Source organism: Miscanthus floridulus, chromosome 16 (genome assembly GCF_019320115.1).
Source record: "Miscanthus floridulus cultivar M001 chromosome 16, ASM1932011v1, whole genome shotgun sequence".
Taxonomy (NCBI): domain Eukaryota; kingdom Viridiplantae; phylum Streptophyta; class Magnoliopsida; order Poales; family Poaceae; genus Miscanthus; species Miscanthus floridulus.
In genome coordinates this window covers 106,551,190-106,578,684 of record NC_089595.1, presented here as the reverse complement: position 1 = coordinate 106,578,684, position 27,495 = coordinate 106,551,190, and the positions used below count along the sequence as shown (strand labels likewise).

The window sequence follows — 27,495 nt, the reverse complement described above, 5'->3', positions numbered from 1 at the left end:
TTTGCAAATGCAAACACACATATACCAAAACACCATACACCCATGATTCCACATGATTAAAGACAATACAAGCACATCTACGCGAATAGATTGGAGGAGGGGAGGGACCATTACCACGAGGAAGCTTTAGGAGACAAGATCGGGGCACCTAGGGTCGCTTTTGGGAGTTAGGGTTTCGTGGGGGCGTGGGGGAGCCAAAGAGCAGAGCCGGCGCCGGTCTTCAGAATGGAGGGAGGAAGAAGAAGGGGGCTGCGGCGCGGCTTCAAGAGACCAGGCCTCGGCGTTGAGTCGGGCCGCGTCGAGTCTGGTGACTCGGCGTTAAGTGACCCCATGCCGAGTTATTGGGTCACGAAGCGTTGTTGGGCCGCCTGGGCCGCGCGCCGGATGGTGCCAATAGCTCGGCGCGTAGTCCCGCCGCGCCGAGGTTGGACCTGTGGCGTTGGCTGACACGACGCCGACATGTCGGACCCCACGCGCCACCATGTCGCCGTCGACCGGGGTCGTCCGTGACGTGGCAAGACCTCGGCGTCGTGTCAGTCGACGCCGACCCTCATACCTTAACGTCATGTTCTAAGACGCCTAAAAATAATCTATTTTCACCAACGTTTTGACATAGGTCTTTTTATAAAAAATATTTTCCAAAGGACAAAAAAAAAAAAAAAATACAAAAATTTCACCGCACGCAGCTGTGCACGATGTCTCCTCACCCGACGCCCGCCGCGTCCGGACCCAGCTCGGCAAATCGCCTTTCCTCCTCCCGCTGCCGGCTGCCGCCCGCGCGCTTGGCCCCGTTCTCACGGTCACGGGGACGGGGGTGTCGATCAGAAGGGCGTCCTGCTCACGGCGTCCCCCGACGCGTGGCTCGTAAGGCACGCTTCCCGCGGTACAAGTGCGACCCACGGCGCTGGCGGAGAGGAACCTAGGCCTAGCAGCGGAAGCGCAACGAGCTCTGGGATGGCCTCCGGTGGAGCCTTCCGGAACCTTCTCCTGGTGCTCCCCCTCTGCCTCGCGCTCGCCTCGTTGGTACGTTTGCTCAATTGCTCGTCGCGCTTTTCGGTGCCGTCCTGGGGTGCCATGGTCCGGCGATTCCATGTCGAGCCCCTGCTGAATTGGTGGCACTGCTTCGTTGTGTCGGTGGCTGTGGCCCGCGGTGCCCCTGGATGGTTGGGTATTAGGTTGGTGGCGAGGCGTCAAGGAGGTTCTGGATCGAGAACGATACCTTTAGGAAGGATGGGGCACCGTTCCAGATCGTCGGCGGCGACGTCCACTATTTCCGCATTGTTCCTGAGGTGAGATTTTCATTTTGTGCTTCTCTCTAGAGGAGTCATATGTAGTTGAGTGACTTGAGCTCAGTGAGGTTGCCATTTGATAGACTGGTGTTGAACCAATTTATTTCTGCTTGGACCGGAGTGAATCCATCTAGGCCAGAAACACTGTTAGTACAAAGAAGAGTTTCAGCAACTAAAACATTTGTCATTGCTAAGTACCTCACATGCATATGAGCAAGTGATCCTATTTGTCTGGAGTTTGAATTCCAATTGTTCTACATACACTTTGTTTTTTGTTCCCAGTAATATTTTTGAAAACACCAACTTCCAAAATGTTGATAATACTAACTATCAAAATACTGTGCATCACTGCCTTGTATAATTAGACATGAGTGTAATTTCTTCAGAGGGCTTTTAGTATTCTATGATATGCCTAGCTATTTTTTTTACAGACATCAACTTGCAAAGTTTAAAGAATCCTCTAGAAATGAAATTATTTCGTTGATATGAAGATTGAAAAGTGCACATAACTATGTAATTAACCTTCTTTATCAGCTTATATGCCAACATGTTCTATATATCTTTATTATGACATCATGACCTTCTGCAATGCATTGGTGCTTGCAGTACTGGAAGGATCGCCTTTTAAGAGCAAAAGCATTAGGCTTGAACACAATTCAAACATATGTGCCCTGGAATTTGCATGAGCCAGAACCACAGAGCTGGGAATTCAAGGGCTTCGCGGATTTTGAATCATATCTGAGACTTGCTCAAGAACTAGAGATGCTGGTCATGCTTCGTGTAGGTCCATACATTTGTGGAGGTAAGTTGACATTCGTATTGAAACTTCATACGTTCAGCATGCCAATAGCTGAAGATATAGCTGTATATTTATACTGCATTGAACAAATAGAATTATTGTTGCTGCAGAGGATTAATAACGTTATAACGTCAAATGGTCATTACCAAAATCAGAAGAGTCACTTCTTGGTTTTCAATAGTACATAAAAGATAGATCATTGAATCTGTGGACGAAGAAATAAAGCTTTCCTCTGCTTATTTGTAAAAGGCGTGACTCAGTTTTACATTTTGATACCATGTAGCTGTCCCAAACGTGATGAAGTAATGTCATGGTTATCTTTTTCAAATTTGATTGGGTTGTGATGCTGCATGTGCTTGGATTAAAACTTGTGATTTGTAATGTGTGCACTGCAGAATGGGATCTAGGAGGTTTTCCACCTTGGTTGCTCACCATAGAACCAGCCCTTAAACTGCGATAATCAGATTCGTCCTATCTTTCCTTGGTACTCTTATCAAAACATGATAAATCTTTGCATATATAGCTTAGTTGTTTCTGGAGATATTTTGACCAACATTACGATGTTTTAAGGTGGAGAGATGGTGGGGTGTACTACTTTCGAAAGTGGCACCATTATTATACAATAATGGAGGTCCAGTTATTATGGTTCAGGTAAGTTCATCAGAGTTTAAGTTGGTTTACTACTTCCTGTTCATTTTCATTTCTAGTGTATGTAGCTTTATATGGAAGAGCCTAATTCTATAGCATGTTTGGCAGATTGAAAATGAATTTGGTTCTTTTGGAGACGATAAGAATTATCTTCATTACCTTGTTCAACTGGCCAGAAGATATCTTGGAAACGACATTATTCTGTACACAGTTCTCTCTGCGCACACTTTTAGCTATACAAATCAGTGCAGTTTTCTTTTCAGCATTTGCAGTTATGTCCACTTTGTATGGCTTTAGAAGTTATGATATAGCAATTATAGGAGTGATTAGGTACGGGATGATAGAGGTTTGGTACTTGTTGTTTTGTGTCCTTATGAAATTCTACAAATATTTACTGCACAAATCTTATTTATACCATCGTGCCAATGTGTGGGGTCGATAATGGGGATGCAATGAGAATTTGGCTGAAATGCTACTGCCTACATGCTTGTCATTCAATATAGGAAATTGGGAATATTGAACTGTTAGATTTCTCAAATAGTATATAAAAAGTGTTTTGATATAACTTCAAATGTTTGCCACACGCTACATGCATCAACAACAATATAATTGCATTTTCGATTGTAAAAAAATGGACCAATACAATAGCTTCACAATGTGACAAAAAGAAAGAAAGAGGAAAAAAGAGTCCAGACTTTTTGAGAGTTCTGCTAGCTTGAAGTGTTTCCTAGATGATTTCATCCAATTAATGTTTCATATGGGTTGGTTCTAATTACCAAGTCATGATCATGTGTACTCTTAATTCCTCTTTTAGTTATACAACTGATGGGGGTGCCATGGGTAATTTAAAGAATGGATCAATTCCTCAAGATGATGTTTTCACTGGTAAAAATATGATAACTGAGCTGTGCTATGATGTAGACTATTTGTTGCCTTCGGTAAAGAATTATGTTTTCTTAATATGCTGACATGCCTAACTTTCTAAATTTCCAAACTTATATTTTACCTGATTTTCATCAGTTAATCACTTTAGCTAATAATAATATGGCTGATGTGCAGCTGTTGATTTTGAAACTAGATCCAATCCATGGCCCATATTCAGATTACAGAAGAAATACAACTTGCCAGGAAAATCAGCCCCTTTAAGTTCGTAAGTTGGCTACAATACACGCGATGTCAAATATTCTCTGTCGTGTATTTTTGGATGTGACTTTACCTAATGTTGGCACCTCTTACTTTTCAGAGAATTTTATACTGGATGGTTAACACACTGGGGTGAAAGAATCGCAACAACAGATGCTGCTAGTACAGCTAAAGCCCTTAAAACCATTTTGTGCCACAACGGTTGTGCTGTACTTTATGTCTGTCACTGGAGCCCATTCATCAATGCATTGCATTTGCAGTCTAGGTCTATTAATTCAATTTCTTCATGAGGTTGTCCAGATGGCTCATGGTGGGACCAATTTTGGATTTTATAATGGTGCAAATACTGGTCAAGATGAATCTGATTACAAGGCAGACCTCACTTCTTATGACTATGCATGTATCACTCCAAATAGTTCATTTCATTTATTGATCCCTTTTTGCAAGTCAACTTATTTACGTGACCTCTTTACTGGGCAGGATGCACCGATTAAGGAGCATGGAGATGTGCATAATGCAAAATACAAAGGCATGCTGTTTTTTTTTTCAAACATGCAGGAGAGCTGCACATCTTTATATTATGGAGAGAAGAAATAACGATCCACTACAAACAACCTCCCCGTCTCAACTATGAGACAAGGAAGCTTTGTAGTACATCACAAGTCAAAAAAGCCTGAAACAGAAAAGAAAAAACTCCCTGACCCTGACCTTTTTTTTTTGTACACGCAGGAGAGCAGCGTATCTTTATATTAATTAAGAAGAAAAAGGGGGCAAGAACCCTTACAACACACCCAAGCACACTTGGTTTCTATGCAAACATACACGCCTTTTTATACAACAAACACGACCTCGACCTCAACTAAAGAAAACCAGTTCTCTGATGCATCCAATTTAGATATTCACTTACTTGGGATGATTTTTTTGGCTCACTTTGTCTCAGCCAGCGAAATGCAGCATGAGATAAAAATGGAATACTCAATGTTTTTTGAGTGGCAGATCCTAACCTGTGCATAGTGTGTGTCAATGTAGCTTAGTGGATGTAGGAACTACTTCATTTGAATCTCTGGCAAATTCCCAAAAAGAACTTTATATGCATATAACTTCTTTTTAAGCACTGTTTTATTTCTATATTTTGATTTGTCATTACAATTATCAAGCAGCACTGAGAAGAGTAATACATGAATGTACTGGGACTCCTCTTCATCCACTTCCTTCTGACATTGAAAAAGCAAGTTACGGGCTTGTGAAATTACAGAAGGTTGCTTCTCTGTTTGACATCATTGATAATATCAGTGATCCTCTGAAAGTTTCTGTTTCGGAGCATCCACTTTATATGGAACAGATAGGCCAGGTATCAGCAAATGTAATTATATGTGTATTTCTGTTATTGTTACTGAACTTATCATTTAAGTTAATATTTCATGTATCTGTCATGGGGTTTATTTTGTCAGATGTTTGGATTTCTCTTGTACATGTCAGAATACGAAGGGAAACTCCCATCAAGCATCCTGTCAATTCCAAAGGTTGTGGCTTTCATATTTATTTTGTTGGCATGGAAGAAAGATCATCTCTTCTAAGATGTGAATTCTGTGTTGCTGCAGGTACATGACAGAGCTCAGGTGTTTGTGTCTTGCTCAGTTGATGGTGTCAGAAACCTAAGATATGGTGGTGTAATTGAAAGATGGTCTAATAAAACACTAGTGATACCGAACTTAAGATGTTCATCTACTACCAGCCTATATATCCTGGTAATCTTTCTTGCATTTTCTTCAGAACTTTCTTTCTAGCCTCGTAATACTATTGTTAATTGACTTGAGTTTTAGTGTTACGCCTTAAAATGATTTTTTTTCATTCCTTAAACATCAACTAAAAAAAGAACGGAGGTTACGTTTCTCCAAGTTTCCTTTTCAACATTAAATTATTCTTACAATCCTACTTCGAGAAAAATTCTTACAACCTTAATGGTTTGTTGCTTACCGTATCTGTGTTTCATCTGCAGGTAGAAAATATGGGTCGTGTAAATTATGGGCCATATATTTTTGACCGGAAGGTAAGTACCACATTGCCTCTCGTTAGCTGCAGCGTCTGCGTGGACCATGGTTATAGGCTTCTATTGCTGATCAGTGACCAGTTCTGAAATACAGGGAATACTATCTCCTATTCAAATAGATGGCATTACTATCCGTCACTGGAAAATGTATCCACTTGCACTCAATTCACTGGACAACCTTCCAAAACTTCAACTAATCACTCAAATACCTTACGTTGGAGCCAGTAAAATGTCCATTCATGGAGACTCAGAAAAGAATTTGCAGGAATCGTCATCCTATTCAAATGGTAAGTCTCTACATTCAAACAGTTCTGCAAGCAGTGAAAGGGTCAGACAATTAATTCTCATGCAGTTATGTTATTTGTAAAATAGTGTGGCACAGTTTATGGTCCATCATGGGCTCATGGCATGAGTAACAACTTACCTCTAGGATAGTACCACCCTCTGTCCCAAATTATAGGTCGTTTACTCGTTTTGGCTTTTCTAAAAATACGATATGTCTAGATACATAATAAAAGTTGTGTATCTAGAAAAGCCAAAACGACCTATAAATTTGAACGGAGGGAGCACTGATTTGGAGCAAGATATAACTATCTATGTTTCATATGTAGTTCCTAGGTGGGTTACTGTAATACGTGGGGTTCATTCTTATCTTTAATTAGTTAGAAGGTTACATTTGTTAGCGATTTGATTAAGTCAGAGATAAGATAGCATTGTTGGTCCCTTGCTGCTCTGCACAGGTAAGCAGTAAGCTTACCAGCACACTCACTCACTATGGCTAGAGGTAGAAGAAGAGATTGAGGTCAAGAACACACACACAGCACATGCCCATATCTGGTCGAAGCTCTGCTTCTGAATGTGGCAAACTGAACTGATTTGCTGCATTGCCTTGGCATAATATATATACAGGTGCTAGTACTTCTACCAGGTACATAGTTGTTGGTGAGTACACCAACTACCTACTCCTAAGGTACAAGGCTTACCTAAGCCATCTCTACACTACATGGCTGAAGTAAGCCACTACTACTATGTCCTATCGCTTTACTGCTACAGCAGCAGGGAGTGGACAGCCAAGCTGACCAGCTCCAACTCCTAATCTGTAGCCAAGAGAGAAATGGGGAGCAACAGATTATGTCTTACAATTCTTCCCCTCATCCTGCTGCTAACCCGATGCCTTGACCTCATTCATGCCAATCATCTTCCTCAGCTCCATGAAGGCATGAACCGTAGGCGCCCGAGTGACTTGGTAAGGATGTTAGCGAGCTGTCTGCCGGTCTCGACGAACGCGATGACGATCTGCCCTCCATCGACGTAGTCCTGGAGGAAGTGGAACTTGATGTCAATGTGCTTGCTCCGGTCGTGGAGGACAGGGTTCTTGGCGAGGGCGACGGCGAGCTGATTGTCCACCATTAGAGCTGGCGGGTGAGCTTCCTCGCCGGTTAGCTCGCCTAGCAGCCGGCGCAACCAGACAGCCTGGCACGCCGCCGTGGCCGCTACGACGTACTCCGCCTCACACGTCGACAGCGCCACGATCTTTTGCTTCAGCGACTGCCAAGCAATGAGGGCCGCTCTAAGGAAGACGAGCACGCTAGAGGTGCTCCTTCGCCCATCAATGTCGTCGGCATGTCCACATCGCTGAAGACAGTGAGCTCCGGCTCACCTTCCTCTGTTTTGGGGGTGCCTCACCGAAGACCGTGAGGCGCAGCCCACCCTTGCTGCCGTGCTTGGGGAAGATGATCGCTTGATCGAGCGTCCCCTTGACGTAGCGCAGTAGCCTCTTCACCGCCGTCCAGTGATCCTCGCACGGGTCCTCCATGAAACGGCTGACGTACCCGACCGCGAACGCGATGTCTGGCCGAGTGTGCATGAGGTAGCGCAGCCCGCCGACGATGCTCCGATAGCGCATCGCGTCCACCTTCGCTGTCATGCTATGCTTGGACAGCTTCAGCCGCTCTTCCATTGGAGTCGCGCACAGCTTGCACTCCGCCATGCCACCACGCTCCAGCAGTTTCTCCGTGTAGGCGCGCTAGCCCAGGGAGATACTCTGCTTCTCTTGCCTCACCTCGATGCCGAGGTAGTAGGAGAGCGCGCCGAGATCTCTCATCTTGAAACGAGCAGCCATCTCGCGCTTGAAGCCGTCAATGTTGTCCGCCCACGCTCTAGTGACTATCAAGTCGTCCACATACACGCTGATGACGAGCTCCTCCGTCCCCCGTCGCCGCGTGTAGAGCGCGTGCTCCGTGGCGCAGTGGGTGAACCCGAGCTCGCCCAAAGTGGCGTCGAGCTTGGCGTTCCACGCCCGCGGGGCCTGCCGGAGCCCGTAGAGCGCCTTGCGCAGCCTGTGCACCTTGTGCTCTGCTCCCTTGACGTGAAGTCCGGAGCTTGCTTGACGATGACCGTCTCCGCGAGCTCGCCGTTGAGGAAGGCCGACTTGACATCGAGTTGGTGAACGCGCCAGTCCTTCGCCGCTGCCATGGCCAGCAGCAGTCGGACCGACTCCATGCGCGCCACCAGAGCAAAGACCTCATCGAAGTCGACGCCCTCGCGTTGGACGAAGCCGCAGACGACGAGCCGTGCCTTGTACTTGATGATGGCGCCGCTCTCCTTCCGCTTCACTTTGTAGACCCATTTGAGCCCAATCGGCTAGCAGCCAGCTCGCGGATCAACCAGCCCCCATGTCCCATTGTCCTCGATCGCCTTCATCTCCTTCAGCATCGCCCACCGCCAATTGGCGTCGCGCTCGGCCACCGCGAACGTGGGCGGCTCCTCCGCGCTGACGAGAAGTAGCTCTGGATCGTCGAGGATGCGAGTGGCCAGCCCAGGAGCTCCTCCATCGCCGACGATGTTGATCACCTAGCGGAAGCGCACCTCCTCGCCGTTGTGGAAAGCGTCCACGTACTCGTCGATGTCAGTGGGCGGAGATGTAAACTCGAGCGGAGGCGTCCCCTATCCTGCCGAAGCAGGGGACTGAGGTGGAGGCGAGTGCGCTGCTGCTGGTGGAGACTACTCGCCCGCGCCCGACATGGCCGGACTTAGCGACTCCTCCGCGGCCGCCTCTGCTGCCGGACCTGGCCCGTCTGCAGCCTGCTCTCCAACGCCAGCATCTCCTCCTCCTTGGATCACCAGGTGTTCGACGACAAACGTGCCGCCGACGCCACCGGCTTCCCCCGTGCCCGAATCTTTCCAATCCCAGTCCTCTATTTCTTCGAACACCACGTCCCTAGAGATCACCACCTTGCCTCCCTTGGGATCGTAGAGCCAATAGGCCTTGCTACCTTCCTCGTAGCCTAGGAGCACCATGGGTGTGCTCCTGTCCTTCAGCTTGTCGAGGTGAGGCTTGGTGTTCTTCACATAGCCGACGCAGCCGAACATTCTGAGGAACGACACGTTCGGCTTGTGCCCGTACCAAGCCTCGAATGGCGTCTTGCCCTTCAGAGCCTTGGTAGGCGCGCGGTTGAGGATGAATACCGCCGCGGTCACCGCATCGCCCCAGAACTTCGCCGGCATCTTCTTGGCCTTCATCATCGACCTTGCCATGCTGACCACCATCTGGTTCCGCCGCTCCACCACGCCGTTCTGCTGCGGCGTGTACGGCGCGGTGTGGTGGCGCACCACCCCTTGATCCGCGCAGTACACGGCGAACTCCACCGAGGTGAATTCATCGCCGCGATCTGTCCTCAGCACGCGTAGCTTCTTCCCGCTCTCGGCCTCTTCACGTGCCTTGAACCTCTTGATCGCCTCTGCTGCCTCGCCCTTGCTCGTCAGGAGCTGCAGCCACATGTAGTGGCTGCAATCATCCACGAGCAGGATGAAGTACTTGCGCCTGCCGTGCATTGCCGACGTGATTGGCCCACAGAGGTCGCCATGGACCAGCTCAAGGGCCTCTGCCGCGCGGTACTAAGTCGTCTTCGGGAACGGCAACCTCCTCTGCTTTCTGGCCAGACAGCTGTCACACAACTCGCCTGTGTGCTCGATATGAGATAGCCCCTGGACCATCTTCTCCAGCTTGCCGAGGGCATCGAAGCTGAGATGACCGAACCGGGCGTGCCACAGCCACGGCTCCTCCGTGCGCCGCGCCGCCAGGCAGATGGGCTGCTCCACCTTCAAGTCGAGCAGGTACAACCGATTTCGGGATCTCTTCACCTTGGCGAGTAGCCACTGCTCTCGGTCCCTGATCCTAAGGACTCCGTCCTTGATCAGCACCTCGCTCCCGCGCTCATCCAGCTGCCCAATGCTGATGATGCTTGAACGCAGCTGCGGGATGTAATACACATCTGTCAGCATGCGGTGCTCGCCGTTCTGGCACTTGAAGTTGATGGTGTCGCGCCCTCGGATCGCCACCCTTGAGCCGTCGCCGAACTTCACCGTGTCGGTCACGTTCCCGTTGAGCTCGGAGAAGGCAGTCTTGGAGCCGGTCATGTGGTTGCTGGCGCCGGAGTTCAGGTACCACCTCTACTCCTGCTCGCCGCCCACTCGTCCGAGGTGGACTTGGGCACGCGGCTCGTCGAGGTCGACGATCTTCGAAGCCTTCCCCTGCTCCGCCGTCGCCACCTCCTCTGCTTTCGTCTCTGCCTCGACGTCGTGCAGCGCACAGAGCGACGCCATGAGGAGAGTGGCCTCATCCTCATCATCGGCCTGCGCCAGATGGGCTTCTGCCTTCTTCTCCTGTTTGTGGCTCGAGCACTCCTTCGCCCAGTGGCTTGTCTTCCCGCAGCGTCGGCAGACGTTGGAGTCGACCTTCTTCTTCTTCTTCTTTAAAGAAGCCTTGCCGCGGCACTTGCCGTCGCCGCCGCCCTTGGAGGAGCCTTCCTCGGACTTCTTCTCCTTCATCCGGGCCGCCCCACTCCTCCATCAGCAATAGCTTGCCGCTGTCTGCTGTCGCCGTGGCCTGCTCCATGCGCTCGTCCACCGCCCACAGACGGCCGGTCACATCCTCAATGGTGAGGGTGGATAGGTCCAGCATCGTCTCTATGGAGAGAGCGATCTGAATATACTTCACCGGCACGGAGTGGAGGTACTTGGAGACAGCTTCCTCTTCGTTGATGGTGACGCCGTGGCTCCCCAGCTTATTGATGAGCGACTGCAGGTGGAGGGAGAAGTTCTCCACCAATTCTTCATCGTGGAACTTGAGGTTGGTGTACTCCTGCTTCAGCAGCTGGGTCGTCGCCTTCTTTGCACGGTCAGAACCGACGCACATCGTCGCAATGGCCTCCCACACCTCCTTAGCAGACTTCTTCGCCCCCAATGGCTCCATGTACTTCGCCAGCATGGCAGCGAGGATAGCCTCTATCGCTGACATGTCGTCTTCTTCGTTGTCGGTGCCCTTGTCAATGGCATTCCAGAGTCGTCGGGCTCTGAGCTTAACCTTCATGGTCACCGCCCACTCGCCATAGTTGGTGCGAGTCAGCGTCGTCCAACTGGTGCCGCTGACCTCCCGCACCGCGCGCACGACGACCTCCTGTCGTGGCTGGACAGCCCCAGCAGCGGTGCTGCTGTCGTCCGTCTTCGAGCCATTACCCGCCATCGCCGGCGGTTAGTCCGGCGACGCTGTACAGCTCTGAAACCACTTGTTAGTCCCTCGCTACCCTGCACAGGTAAGCAGTAAACTTACCAGCACACTCACTCACTATGGCTAGAGGCAGAAGAAGAGATTGAGCTCAAGAACACACACACAGCACGAAGCTCTGCTTCTGAATGTGGCAAACTGAATTGATTTGCTGCATTGCCTTAGCATAGTATATATACAGGTGCTAGTATCTCTACCAGGTACATAGTTGTTGGTGAGTACATCAACTACCTACTCCTAAGGTACAAGGTTTATCTCAGCCATCTCTACACTACATGGCTGAAGTAAGCCACTACTGCTATGGCCTGTTGCCTTACTGCTACAGCAGCAGGGAGTGGACAGCCGAGCTGACCAGCTCCAACTCCTAATCTGCAGCCAAGAGAGAAATGGGGAGCAACAGATTATGTGTTACAAGCATACCAATTAGATGGAATCTGTTAGGGGCTTAGGGCCATGCCTAGCTCTAGACAAGGACTAGCTGGCAGCTATTATGGGATCAAGCAAGAAGAAGAAATCAATCTAGCCCCATTCCCCAGTTCACCCAATCCAAGTCTCCTCCCGGTCTAAGCAGCAGACGCCGTCTGGTCATCCTCCCGGTGGTGCTTATCCCACTGATGAACCAAACTAAGGCTCATCACGATATGAAATAGCATGATTGCAGCTTTGCATAGATTTTGCCATACTAACTAGGAGCGTGCAACTTTGAAGAAATCCAAATTTATTCACATAATAGTCGTAAGGATCATGCTATCACTTTCTGAATCTCATGGCTTGGTTGTCCCCACTAGTTATTTGGATCGGGACAAGCTAGCCTAGTGGAGCACTTGAGCTCTTTCTATGGTAGGCAACAACAACAAAAATGAAACTGGAAATTCAGTAGCCAGCTACAAAAATAAGTTATTCCGTAGCCACCTCTATTTACGATAATTTTATATACTAATTTACGATAATGTCAATACATATTTACGATAGTTGGGTTACTATAACACATGAAGATATTTACCATAACGTTATAGTAAACCACTTAGTATGAAGTTACTATAATCTCGTAAATTAACATAGTAATTATCGTAACTCAAAGTGGCTATAAAATAAGTTATTTTATAGCCAGCTATAGGATAGTAGTTCTATATATATATATATATATATATATATATATATATTCTATATTATACCCTGGGTACTGAATATTAATTAGTACCCGAGCCTCCCACCGCGCGCCAGGCACCTACGTCAAGGGGTCGGGTTTGGGGCGGCCTTCCGGCTCAGCCTCCCGGCCCGGCCTTTACGATGACCCGGCTCGGCTCGCAATCAGATTTTGGAACCGCTCCCCAACCCACTGCCCACGTTCTCTGCGGTTCAATACCAATCTGCTCGGCGTTTCACCAAAAAAAACAGCTCGCTCCGTCCGCAACCCTACCGGCGCCGCGCCCCTGACCCCTCCGGCGCGGCTCCTCCCTTCCGACGCCGTCTCACCTGGAGCTCGTGGTCAGCGGGGGAAGCGGCACCGTCTTCCTTCCATCGACGGCAACTCCCTCCCGACGCCTCTCCCGCCGTTCCTTCCCCCAGCGCCGCCCGGTCGCAGAGGCAGCACGCCGCCCGGCCGGACGTGCTCGGCTGGCCTTCTCCAGCGTCCCGCCCTGCCGTGTTGCCGCTCAGCGTTGTAAGAAGCAGCTCCCTGCGCTATGCATTCCCAGACGCATCGTGCCGGCCCTTGATTGCCGATTACACTCGTTGATTACCGAGCTTGCATCATTTGGGATGGAGCCGCCTGGTTCCTCAGGTTTCCTTTATATCCTTATTCATGTATCTCGCTTTGTTGTTCCCATTAATTTTTGTCAAATTGGTTTCACTATTAGATTCCCTGATATGGGTACTCTTTGTTAAAAGGCAACCACATTATGGAAGTATGAAACTATACGCTATGCTTTGCTGCTCTGAAGTCATTGAAATCAATGTTTGTTTGAATATTAGAACTTTAGAAGATGATATTATATTCAGCCTCAATCAATTACTTATATCCAGTTTTTAAGAAATAATCTATTCTTCATAGTTGTGTTTAATCAGAATCACAGGTCCCTCAATTTCCATGTGAAATATTTTATTTACCATCATTAAGATGATATTATATTCAGCTTCAATCAATTACAGATATCCAGTATTTAAGAAATAATATATTCTCCATACTTGTTTTTAATCAGAATCACAGGTCCCTCAATGTCCATGTGAAATATTTTATTTACCATCATGAACTAGCTGCTTCATTTGAAAAGAGTAACATATCACGTATTCGTAGTTCAACAAGTGCTCCCATCAGTATTCATGTGTTCAATACCTTCGAATTAATAAACACAATACAGTAAATCCACAAGAAACTGCACAGCAATACATCTACCCTGAGTTCAGACATTAGTCAAAGCTGTCTACCTCCAGTGATCTTTACTATATTAGTAAATCATCTGTGAAATGTACAGGCCCAGATATCAAATTATGAATGCCTCTGACCGCTCTAATATCCTTTTACAGCGTGTGGGTTTAGGATAGAAACTCAGCCTCTTAGCCTCTTAATTGAAGAAGCTACAATGCCTCACCCCACACATTTTGTCTTATAGCATCTATAATTTGAACCCTTCAAATTCAATTCTGAGTAGAATATATAACTTCAGTCGTAAGCATGAGGTAGAGGCACAAAAACTTCCTATCGTTACAGTCTCACAAGTTAGATGGTTATATACATGGATATGAACTTGACAAGATATCCTACCAGCGATTTTTATGTGGCATTCTACAAATAGCAAGCAGGCTAGGCAGCTTACTTTTGGAAGTGTTTAGGTCACAACATCAAGGTCTTCATTTTTATCAGTTCGGGTGTGCACTCAGCCCACCAGCCTGACTTGGTGCAGAAATCAGTATTCAGTTGCAAAGCATGTACCCACACTCTGTGAGACCTTCGATACCTCTGATAAAATCGTATTGGGTTTACTAGCACATGTACATGGGTCGTGATGGTAGAGTGTTGTGTGTTTTCGTGCGCGCGTGTATGCCTCATACTCAATTAGTGTCTTAATAAAAAGAAGACATAAGACAGATTAAACCACACACATTGATTCATCTTTGCATTGTTTTTTTTTGTTCATATCATACATGTATTTTTTATTTATGGTGTCATTATAGTTTAATAAAGCAATTCTATTTATTCTGCATTTGCAGAGGATGCCCATGCTGGAAAAGGTCCTGATTCGTCAACTAAAAGGTTCTTTGTTTCATATTCCCATTATGTTATATATTTTTTTTATTTTTATACATTCACATTGACTCAGCAGTTGCAACTACATTGTTCTGTGGAGTCAGCTTGTAATTTTAAGTTGTAGAGTATACGAATGCAGTATTCTAAATGCATTCTAAATCATTGACTTCAGAATCCGGTTGGAGTTAGTTGATAAGATGCCTGACAATCCAAAAAGGCTTGTATTTGAGAGCACTCAACAACGGTCAGTACATTTTTTTTAATTTTAGTGGCCTTTTCCATTTGTTGTATCTGATTTCCTCTCAGTTAATGTGATCATTTCCCATTTAGGTATGAGGTCCCTTTGCGACAAGACGAGAGGTTACCCTCCTCTCCTGGTAGAACCTCTCCATCGGCTTCACGAAATAGAGGTGCAAAGGGGAATGACTGTACTATAATTTTAATCTGTTGCAGTATGGAGTTAGTATTTTACAAATCACTAGACAAAATTAGATACATTCATTTACAGCTTATCTAATCTTGTTTATGATTTTTTTTAATTTATATTTATATGATCAGATGTATGTACACATAATTTGAGAATAATTTAATATTCATGGATTTTAAATTTTGCTATCTTAAATTTCCATTGTTCTTTTGATTCCACTTCGGCTTGTCCTTTTGTTAATTAACACTTTTCATCTTGTTCTGAAAGCTCACAAAATTTTTCTATTCTTAAAATCATCTACCTTTGTTGTTTATTATTTTCCTTTTCTGGTCCTTTTGGTATTCAGATGCAAGTCATCCCCCTTCTAAGAACCCTGCTTTACCACCTACTTCTCGTGACCACTCTCAGAGAAGGTACTGTTTACAATCTTGTGTACCAAATTTCCCACCAATCATAATCGTCTGAGACATATCAGTGTACTCTTCCAATTTGTATTTTCCGTACAAACATGCTGCACATAAATCTGCTTCTTCTATCCCCTATGTAAACGTATCCCTGGTTTTATTTTTTTTCATAAGTTCATGGTTCATTTTTTCCTATTTTTTTGTAGGACTCATGCTGCTCGGCGTACTGTGGATAGGGTCCCGTGTAACCTTAAGAGGGTGGTTTTTGAGAGCTCGCAAGAGAGGTTCATATGTGTTTCAATTTACTATAATTGTATTTATTTCCGAGAATTACTGATTAATGTTAATTCTTAGTCTGTTGTTAAAGTTTATCTTTTTGTGGCTTTTTTAAAGGTTTGAGCATCATATTCGACCAGAGCATGTGTTGCCTTCTGCAGCTGGTCACGACAGTGATGATGACGACTTCATGCCCATTCCCAACACCCGTTCATCCTCACACATCGACAAATCTAAGGATGTTGGTCCGAAGAAAACTAGGCAAACACGAGCAGGATTGTCAACCGGTGCATGTACAGAGGTGTATACCATTTTTTTACTTTTGCACTTTCTTTTCATAAGAGTTATCATTCTAAAGCTCCTCTTCGTATGTATCACTAGTTTGTTTTTTCCTTCAATATACCACAAATCTACTATCATGTCTTTGTTGCTAAATCTTTACTTTTCTATATCTTTTTTGCTTTCTACTACCCCTGCAATTTTTTTTTCAACTACACTACCCCTGCATTAGTTTATCATTCCTATATCCCTTTCCCCAATTATTAGTTTTTTTTTCGAAATCTGTCTTCTTCTCGACTACCCATGTATCAGTTTATCATTTCTACAGTGCTTCTCAGAATTCCGAGTGTCTCTTCTTTTTTATCCATTCTTGTACTTACTATTTCTAAAATTCTTGTTATTTGTCCCAGGCAAGACCAATGTTTTTGAGGCGCCGCGGCGAGGCGCGGCGCCCGACCCCCTTCACAACGCCTAGGCGTTTGTGGCGGACGCCTAGGCGACGCCATACACACATTGTAAGGCGTTGTAAGCTAGAATTTTATATACTAATGCAGCACATACATATCTCGTTTGTTGCCAATTCTTGAGCCCATGTTTCTTTCTTTCCTTTCCAAAAGCTCTTCTCCCATATAGCATACAATATTCAGAGCAGAGCAGAGAGTGGGCCAAGCGGAGATGCATTCTACCTGGGCCAAGCAGAGAGTGGGCCAAGCGGAGATACAATATTCAGAGCAGAGAGTATACAATATTCACACTACCTGGGCCAAGCGGCGATGCAGAGCGGACGGCAGAGCAGAGCACGAGGTGGCAGAGCGGACGGCCAAGCAGAGCGAACGGCAGATGTAGAGCAGAGCACGGGGAGGCAGAGCGGACGACCAAGCGGAGATGCAGGCCGGCTCCGCGGCAGGGGCGGCCGGCCGGTGGAGACGAGCAGAGTAGCAGCCCAGCGGAGGTCGAGGTCCGTCCGCCGCCTTCTCTCTTCCTCTCCCCTCGCCCGCAGCAGCGATGTGCGATGATGCTAGAGCGGCTCCACGGCAGGGGCGGACGGCCAAGCGGAGATGCAGGCCGGCTCCGCGGCAGGGGCGGCCGGCCGGTGGACACGAGCAGAGTAGCAGCCCAGCGGAGGTCGAGGTCCGTCTGCCGCCTTCTCTCTTCCTCTCCCCTCGCCCGCACTCGCGATGAATGGCTCGCGTGGTCGATTTCCCACGCGACGAGGCTACCTGGGCACACGCGCGGTCGATTTCCCGCGGGGCCGCGCTCCTTTTGGCGCCCTTCCCCTACGACTGGCATCTGGCGTCCGCGGCGCGGTTGTAGGCGTCCACCCGACGCCATTCGCGCCTAGGCGACGCCTAATCCTATGAGGCGGACGCCATACACGCTGAGGTCGTGGCGACCCCGACGCCCAGGCCCTCGACCACGCCTTGTCGCCTAGGCGACGCCTAGGCGACGACTAGGCGACGCCTCAAAAACATTGGGCAAGACAAAGGAAAAAGAGAGCTACCAGCCGTTCTTCGATTGTTAATGTTCGGTGCAATCCCAGAGATGTTATTTTCACCACTAACTTGTTGAATCCACAGCAATATGCTGCTATCGAAGCTGATGGGTTTGGTCATTTGCTGAGAATGAAGATCGATGCTGTAGAGAACAAGAATCTGCTAACCTGGCTATTAGACCACACTGACCCTGATCGTATGCTAATTAGGATTGGTGCAGGCAAGGTCCTTCCGATCACCCCACAAATAATTAGCATGGTTCTTGGTTGCCTATACGTGGTGAAAACTTCAAGCAATACTCATGGAAGGAAGGTATCATATTTCGCCAGCAGCTTATCTCTGATCTTAACCAAAGTCTCACTGAAGATTGTGACATACATATATCAAACCTGCAACAAGAGATCTTAAAGGGAAATGTGAACCCCCTCATGAAGAGATGCTTCTTCATGATACTCTGCAACAGGTTTCTACTTCCCAGCAGCAGTAACACCATTGGTTCAGTTGACATCAAGAGGACAATGGATCACCAATTGTTCGGAGTTGTTGACTGGTCCCAGGCTGTATTCAATGATCTCCAGATAGCTGCTCGCAGCTGGCACGATCGTGACAAAAATCAATTCAATCAAAACATATATGGCTGTGCCATTTTTCTGCTAGTAAATTTCTTTTCATCCATCCATCTTCTTATTTATTTTTTGCATCTTTCCTACCACATAACAATGTATGGCTGTGCCAGTTTTTTTCACCCCTTCTTTTTTGTCAACAGGTATTCTATCTGGACAACATTGACCACCCTGTCTCATTGGTGGACCGGACTTCGACTCCACGCCTCACCTTTTATGATAATGCTCTAATAGATCGCTTAACTGTTGCTGATACAATTATAACAACTCAGGGTGCACATACTTTTGGTGTCCAACCTGTGAGTCAGCTATCTTATCTGTTTTATTCCTTTTCTTCTTTACAACCATATTATTAAGAAGCTTGTTTTCTTCACTTCAATGCTATCTCTAACAGTTCAAGCCATGGAGTACCACCTGCTATGCTGCTGCAGATGTCCGTGGTGCTCCCTGTCATAACTTAAATGTTCCTACGGCAGGAATACCTAATTTAGACATCCCACGCCTCCTGGATTTGTTATTTGAGCCGCTAGATGATCTGATTGGCTCGCATAGAGAGAGAGTACGGGGTTTCTTTTCTGAGTTTGATCACACACTCTCAGAACAAAAGGTCCATTGAGAATTCTATTGCAAACATTGTGAGAGCCCAGTTTCGATTAGCTGATCAGTGTCGTCCATTCATTCATCAACTCGTGGCATCACAAACCCGTGACACCAACATTCCAAGTGACACTTCTAGGACAATGCATACACGCAACGATCATGGTACCCGTGAATCAGCCCATTGTACCCCGCCTTCAATGCCAGGCAAACTCTTGCTTTAGTTGATAAATTCGTTATCTCACCCTGTGTCTTATTGCTACGTATCAAATATAGTCACACATTTTTTCCATTCATGCCCAGGTCATGAGATTTATTCTCATAGTAGCTTTGTTTCTGCTGGTACTTTACTTCGGAGCCAGATTGATGAACAATCACCCGTTCACAACACTCCAGGTATTGTCTACTTCCCCGATTGCATGTTTTTTTATCTCCATTCTTTTTTCTATTTCTATTTGTTTTGTTATGTCATTTTCGTTATGTTTCATGTCTTCTACATTTGTAGGTCCTAGTTCATTTAACCCCACTTCACCGACAGGCCCATTTGGCTCCCCTGTTCATTGTGTAGTTTCACCCCCTCACATTTCTGAGGACTTACCTCGTCCATCAACTGCACCGATGCGCACCTCTTCAAAAGATGTTTTTGGTGCACCCCTCATAGTTTGCTTTTCTTCATATTTTCGACTATTGTTCCATTGTGCTAACTGCATCACTTTTTTACTATCCTTTATTATGATTTCTCTTGACTGATACTTCAGTTTTCTCTCATGCTCCTAACTCTTTTCCCACCTCAGGTATGTCCACGGCCTCCTTTTCCTGTTTATAATTTAGTTCTTACAGCAAACTGAAATTATATATTTTATTTCCTTTTCGTCCACACAGGTTCCTTCATTGTCACAAATGATCCTACTGTTCATCCTAACAGTCCAGTTCACACTTTGATTATGCCTCCATTACGAAGCACCACCTTGGACGACTGCAGCCCAACACCTTCTCCACACGGTTACCATGCTTTTCTTTTTGTTTCATAGTTTTTCCCTCAATTTTATGTCTGTTATTTTTCATCCTTTGTACTTTCAGCCTATGGGTTCGATTATTCCCCACTTTTTTTGTCAACAATGGACCAATCAGGCCATCAACAATCATCGTCTATTGTGACCAGCCGTACAGATGTGAGTCCGTCTAACGTTCTTCCAAAACTCATTCCACCCTTCTTTTTAAATTAACAACTAAATTACTTTTATACCGCATCTATCATTTCCTTAGTTTGAATATTCCTGAGGTGGCATCTGTTACTAGTTTCCTGATTTTTCTCTTTTTGGTAGACTGAGTTGGTACAAAATGATCCTCCTTTACATAGAGGCCGAATTATTCATGTAAGTGCACCTATCTGTTAATTCAATAACATTAGTTTTGTATACATGCTTGTGTTTTTGGCACCATCCTGCATGCTGTTAGATAACTTTTTACTCCCACAAGTCATTTGTTCTCTGATTCATCAGAAAAGGGATTCCTTTTGTTTTGTACTTAGTGCAGTCATTTTCATTGACATGTCAATGTCGACAGCACCCTTCATTTGATTTTGAACTTGCAAACCAATTTTCTTATACTATTCTACTGTTTTTATTTGAACATTCAATTATTTGTCCACCACACCTTATTTTCATTTTCCTATTTGTTATTCAGTTAGTCATGTATGTCTCAATTCCAATTTCAATGTCAGCCCCTCTTTTGATTTTAAACATGCACACTATTATTTCATTGCTATTTTACTGACTTAGCTTCTTGTTCTCTCAATAAATCTAAAGCCTTTTTATTTCGAGTTTTAAATTATATTGATCAAGAATCTTATCTTTTCTTTTTTTCTTCTTTTAGCCACAAGGCTTCTCCTATACTGAAACTATTCCTACTTCATCTGCCTCCCACCACTCCCGTTCTCAGCATAATTCTCCTTATGCTCCTGAACTTTCTGAAGCATGCAGTCTCAAAACAATCGGGAAAGACACCACTTCTGCATTAAAGTGGCCGATTCTAGATGATCTGCCTATGTTCAAGTTTCCTGGAAAGAGACTAACCAAGAAGCCATCCAAATTTTATTCACCCTTCAAGCATGGCATTCTGTCTCGTCCTCCACCCAATTTAGAGTTTTCTTTGCGTATGCATGCCTTCCTTTGTGCAGATGACTCTCCATTTAAAAGGTTCATTCTGATTTCATTTTCAAGCTTTCATTCTTTTCCTTCCATACTCCAGAATGCTTATTGAATTCCATTCAGGAAAACTTTGATGCACTTTGGGACAGAGTCATTGACTGGCCGAGATATTACACTTTCCTTTGGTATTGGCAAATTCATAGACCCTGTGTTCATGGATGCATTTGTCAAATGCATAGCTGAAGATGACTTTAATGTTCGTCCTGAATGCCATGGGTTCAGAATATTCTTACAACCTCTTGTCTCGGTACGTCTCCCTCATTTTTCAAACTAATCATTTCAAATTTTATTTTTTGATTACAACATTGATAACAATCCTATCATACTGTACAGGATATTCTTAAGTCCAGACTCCTTTAGTATTCACAAAACTCAGCCTCAGTGCAGCCAGGACATTGTACTAGAAACTATCAAGCGATGCCTCCCCATGACTGACTTACAAAAGGCAAAGATGGTATGTGTATCACGAGTACATTTTTTTTCTTTCTTGCTTTCATCCCAGTACTATACTGCTAGAATCGTGTTTCTTTCGTATACACTTCTTGCAGATATTTCTTCCGGTTTTACATCTTAGTCACTGGTCTGTATATTGTATCAATCTTGGCCAATCCCGTGTCGATGTCCTAGACTCACTGAACTATACTTCTAACAATGAGGTGACATGGGATACATATCATTCACCTATGGGCCAAATACTCATGGAACGCCTTAGTGCTGCACTATCTTTAGCTGCACCCCGCAAATTCCCCCAATTTGCAAACTGGAGACGTGTACCAATTCGGGTTCCATTTCAAAATAATATCTGCGACTCTGGCATATTCTCCATGAAGTTTATTGAGTTCTATGACGGTGAGGGCCATGGTTCTCTGCACACTACTATAGATCCGGTACGAATCCTTTTTTTGTTAATATATCCCTCATTTTATTTTTTGTTCTGTCTAACCTTTTTTCCTTGCAGGATCGATCAAAGGAGATGAGGGTAGAAATGCTACAATATCTAGCCTTTCATACTGCCAACAAAGTCCATGCTCCTCCTGAGCTTCTTCAATTCCGTATTGGAGAGTTCCATCCTTCTTTCCATCCTCTCTTTTATTAGTGGAAGGCAGCTTTATTCCTGACGATGCTCGTCATTCTAATCCTTCACAGCCTCAAGGTCCACTCCCAGAACGTGCATTTATTTTGTCCAACATCACTTTTCCAAGAAGAGAAGTTCATCCACAACTAATTCCAAGCCTGGTTGGGCAGCAGCAGATAAGGAGATCAAGACGACCAAGGTGGCAAGTGAAGAAGCAACAGGAAACTCTAAGGATGAAGCCAAGTTATTTTAGATGCAACAAAATTAGCTGGTCACACTTTTGGACACTGCATTACACTATGTAGCTTTTGAGCAAGGCATTGAGTAGTTCTGTCTTGCCTTTTTGTTCATATCAGCAGCTTTTGTAAATTTAGAACCATCAAAACAATATACATGCTATGTTGTGCTTATCAGGTTTGATGCATCAAAAAAAATTGGATGGAATCCTGTTCAACTGTAATCCATTCAGCTAATACAGAGGCCAGGAGAACTTATTTATGCTCTTTTCTCAATCTTTGTTTTTCATGCAGATCTCAGGCGTTCTCCATCAAAGCATCCTCCATCTACTCCCCATGATTACTCACATAGGTAGTTTCTTCTACTATTACTGATCTTTTTGTGTGCTTAATTATGGTTGAAGATTTACAAGAGTATAAATATTGCATTTGTTTCCTTTGAAAATTAACTTCTTTTTCTGCCTTGCTAATTTTCCAATTTTACACATTTAATTTATCCCGGCTGTAGCTTCGAAACCATTAACACTAGTTATTTTTTATTTTTGTCATTTTAGTTAGCTTTCCACCAGTACTAGACGTCTTCTTCTGCACTCCATCAGCAACAGTGGCATGCCGGTATCACGAAATTGGTATGCTGGACAATGCTCTACACTTTTTGGACTTATCACTGTCTCCACCAGTCATAAATTTGGTATTGTTTTTATGATTTATCTATCTTGATCTATGTATGCACTTGTTGATATTATAGATTTAAGGTTTCTTACTGTTAATAACTGTGGTATGCTTTTGACAATTGCATGTCTGACCACCTGATGCTCATATGCTCTTGAATCCCAAAGCTGATAATTGTTGTTTAATAGGCATGGTCATAGTGCATGGGTGCATGTAGTGAACTGGATGACAACTTTGTGTATGAAAATATGTGAGTATGTTTGCATGTCAACTTTTTGTAAGATATGTTTGCATGTGAACTGGATTACAAATGACATGTATGCAATTAAGCTAGTTGGATAACAAAATAACTTCATAACTGAATTTCATCGTTTTTACATTTCCTTGAGCAGTTTCAGCAACTACAATATTTTCATCACTACTAGATTTACTTGAAAAGAAAAACAACTAGATTGCAAATCATTACAACCAGCCTACACAGAGCTATACCTATTAGGACCTTAAGCAACACACTGATATCCTTGACTGCATTAGCAAGCATGTCTTGTTCCTTCACTATCTCTGCAGAACTATATATTTGGCAGGGCTTACCATTCCTTAAATTGCTGACAGTTAGGCTGGTTGATTTTATATTTCAAGTGCCTAATTACTGATAAAATGCCCATGTGAAACATGTTACAATAATACAGTCTGCGTTTGCTTATGATGATGATGCGTTGTGTGGTCTAGAGTATGCCTGTTTCTTTCTTATGAAGAAGAATACCTTTTGTGTCACTTGTTTTCCTCGGTACGCCGTTATCTTAACAGTGAAGGTTAAGAATGTTGTAAGGTGTTGCTGTCTAGGAGATCAATTTGTCATGCTTTAGTTTTAGATCGAGAACTCATTTCTGGGAGCATTATTGTACAACTATTGGCATGCTTGTACTTGTTTAGTTCTAGTTCTGTTCCTTCATACTAATTTTGCTTTTGAATTTATCTTTGCAGGTTCGGATGCTCCATTCCTTAGATCATGCCAATGTCCTGAAATTTTACTCTTGGTAAGGTTCTTGGGTGTTTGAGTTATTTAGATTATAGATTCAGCTTCTCTGATCTTGCAATGTGACAACGATTTCTAGTTTGGTAATAGGTTGATGGCCTTTTACCTCTTTGGCTCTTTAATGTGACCAGCCCAGTACATAGCATACTTATATCGTACTTTTCTTCCCCAGGTACGAGACCTCTGCACATTTCTGGTTAGTGTTGGAGTATTGCGTTGGTGGAGACCTGAAGGGCTTGCTTAAACAGGTTTCCTTGCTCGTCAATTTAGTTATTGCATGCAATTTTCATTAGCTCTAAAAGGATATACAGTGCATGCCATGTATTTATGTGGTTAAGAAATTGTAACCAATCTGTTTAAGTTAGCAAGTACTGACTGTATATATCAATGCATACAAAATACAACATTGTTGGTTTGCACTTGCTACTTGTAATTCCCTAACTGGGTACTTCAAAAATAATACTCCCTCCTTTCTAAATTATAAGTCGCTGATATTCTGCACAAAGCAACAGTATCCCAGTGCTTTGAATTTTTGCTAGGAGTTCTGTCAAATGCAAATGTAAGCAATGTCAAGCTTTGCTTTGCCCTGGCATCAGCACCTGAGATGGACACCCATGTTCTTTCTCAGCTTCAAGTTGTTAGAAGAATAGGGAACCTACTTGAGTTTGTTGATGCAAAAGACATGGATGATTTTCTTGAACCAACCCTGGAACTCTGCAGAGCTTTCATTATTCGTGGCACTGGCAGCAACAGAAGTATCGCCCTCTCCAAAAACCCAGCACTTCTTGTTGACAGTGCCTTCAGCATGAGCATTGCTGTTGATCAACAAACTTGTGTCATGGATATATGCGACTTCGGTGGCAACATGGGTATTTTTCTTGAGCTAGTTGGCAATTCAGATCCACAGATAAGTGATTTAGCGTCAGATTGTGTAGTGTTGTTACTCAAGGCAGCACCTCGAGAGGCTACAGTGGGCTTGACAGTATATATTTGATCCATGTAATGTCGGTTGCATAGAAACGACTTGTCTACTTTTATGACATGAGGTGTTGTACACATGAACATATGAAGATTTTTTTGAATTACATTTTTGTATGTTGGGTTATTCGTGAATTACATGCGCAAAAAAGTGGCCGGTTACATATTCCCAGTTCAGTTGAGCTCCAGGGTTGTACTCTAGCTTTTAATCGGACGAATCTATAAACTACTTGACGCCTACACTGGTTATGTGCAGTTTTTTTTTCTTTCGGTCGTTGGAGTGGGGTTTGCGGAGGCCACAGGTTGTGCACGATCATGGCTACAAGCTTCTTATGCCTTTTTCGTATTTAGCGGCACCAAAAAAAAAAGACATGATAAAAATGAATGGTTGCATGAACTGTTACATTTGGAACAATATAAGTGCATCAAAACATACAAAAATGACTAAATTCATGAGCTCCTCTTTACAAATAATGAAAAAAACTCTATTGCCCAAGACAATAATGATAACATTTGATGGTAGTGTGGAACCAACGTGAGCATGGTAAATAAACAAACAATTCACGACTAAGCTTATTTGAATATAATGAATAAATCAATAATGCTAAACAACAAATGAACTAGAACAACAGCTTCTTCTTGGCTTTAGGTTTAGATGTGTCGTCGTTTTCATGTGAGTCATTGTTAGGCTCTTTGCGAACTGGACCCTTAACTTCATTTGAGCCTCCTTCATCTTCGGTGCCAGAAGACTCTTCCGACACTTCAGGTGTCGGTAATCTTCATCACTACTATCACCATAAGGATCATTGTCGATCGTTTTAGGTTTCTTGATGATCTTGTCAACGGTCGGAGGATCAAAAAATTTCTCCCTAGGAGCGGCAAGAGGGTTTATATTTACCTCCGTGCGAGAAGGATTCACCTGCCCTTTAGGTGGTGGGTTAATTGAATTGTTGCGATTCCTCATTGTGTACCTTGAATTCGATGAGGTTGTATCCCTAGCTCCATGCTCATGTAATGCCATACGGTTTTCGATAGTACTCCCAGTATTCCTCGTTAGACATACCAGGGGGCTTGGGCATGGTTGAATTTGTGGGTGAAAGAAACAAATATACGGATGAAAGGTGAGTTAGCAATGAGAATAGGAAACTATCATGGGATGAGTTATGAAGAATACCAAACTGCTTTAAACTCAACACGATTATTGCAATTAAAGGAGGGAGGTAAATATAGAAAGAGCTATTCTTTGCTTGGTCTATGCCTTTGCATGGGCTCCAGAGATGCCCTGCCTTTGCTTGGTCCTTTGCCGCTGCAAGGGCTCCTGAGATTGCGTGATCAAGGCTTGGTCCTGTGCCGGTGTGACCATGGCTTGGTCCTATGCCAATGCATGATATCAAGACATGGCATGCACGAGAATGAGCACGCGGACACGGTCTTGCGCCGTTGCATGGGCCTGTGGAAGCAGCGCGAGTGCGAACAAGACGTTACAGAGTGCTTATAAATAGGCATGAACAAGACCAAATGGTTGCAAGTACGCATCCATATCACATTACTTCATTGCTACTTCCTGTTAGTCATTCGTACTACAGACAACACGATATGGAGGGAATAAGAAAGGAATCTTGGAAGGAAGAAATTGAGGACAAAATGCAAAATGGAATGGATGCATTTTTTTTCATAACATTAATTATTCTAAAGCTCCTCTTTGTATGTATCACTAGTTTCTGTTCATCGTGAAACTTAACTTACATTTGAAACATGCATAACAATGGGCATGTCCAGTTTCATCAATCAGTAGACGACATCAAATTACCTATACATCCCTAATGTCAGAACACACGCCACTTGCAATGCACATTAGAGTATTATGACCAGATTCTGAATCTGACACTATTAGAAAAAAAAAATCAATGATTGATAAATCATACCACTAGCTAAAACTTCATCACATCGTAGCAACCCCTTCTCATAGCGTTTTGCCGTGACGCATGGCCCCTCCAACCACTCACTTTGTATTACTCCCTGCAATCCTCTTCATTTTTCTCCCTCGTTGTCACTATCTAGATCAGTATAGGTGTTTTCTGCGCCTACCTTCTGTCGTGTCTTCACTCTATTGTCCTCCTCGTCGCGATCAGTAACATGCTCCTAGCTTACCTTTTTATTTTTAGCGCCTGGTGGCCCTCCCTCTCTTTTTGTTCTTCATTTCTTCTAGCATCATTCTATTATGTTCCAAGCTGAGGCACGTCCGCGCATTATGTGTAGCGTACTGCCCACAAGCCTTGCACTTTCTCGTGCCCAATTTCTCGCCTAATGCTCCAAGGGTTACTGCTGCCTTCTCTGACTCTGTCTTGTTCCTGCCACTTAGGCTTTGCTTTTTCAGGAGGCACCAGGTTATCAATGTTGTCACATCCCGCAGACACAAAATCAGGTTTGTCAATCATTTAGAATAT

At 44.5% G+C, this 27,495-nt stretch overlaps 1 protein-coding gene and 2 pseudogenes across 1 annotated transcript; all 3 read left to right on the top strand.

Annotated features, from left to right (window-relative positions):
- The first annotated feature begins 683 nt into the window (after positions 1-683).
- Positions 684-19,861, top strand: LOC136513705 (beta-galactosidase 8-like; annotated as a pseudogene).
- On the top strand, positions 19,718-24,489 carry LOC136513706 (uncharacterized; annotated as a pseudogene).
- On the top strand, positions 22,972-25,157 carry LOC136511204 (serine/threonine-protein kinase RUNKEL-like). Its single transcript, XM_066505369.1, has 5 exons — positions 22,972-22,977; positions 24,019-24,071; positions 24,243-24,318; positions 24,432-24,447; positions 24,556-25,157. Exons 1-5 carry the CDS (start codon positions 22,972-22,974, stop codon positions 25,062-25,064), a joined length of 660 nt encoding a protein of 219 aa, XP_066361466.1. The 3' UTR covers positions 25,065-25,157.
- The last annotated feature ends 2,338 nt before the right edge of the window (positions 25,158-27,495 follow it).

Bases quoted from the DNA above. Each gene is read 5' to 3' on its own strand.
- LOC136511204 (XM_066505369.1), top strand. The intron at 24,072-24,242 runs GTAAGGTTCTTG...TTTCTTCCCCAG, and splicing joins GTCCTGAAATTTTACTCTTG to GTACGAGACCTCTGCACATT.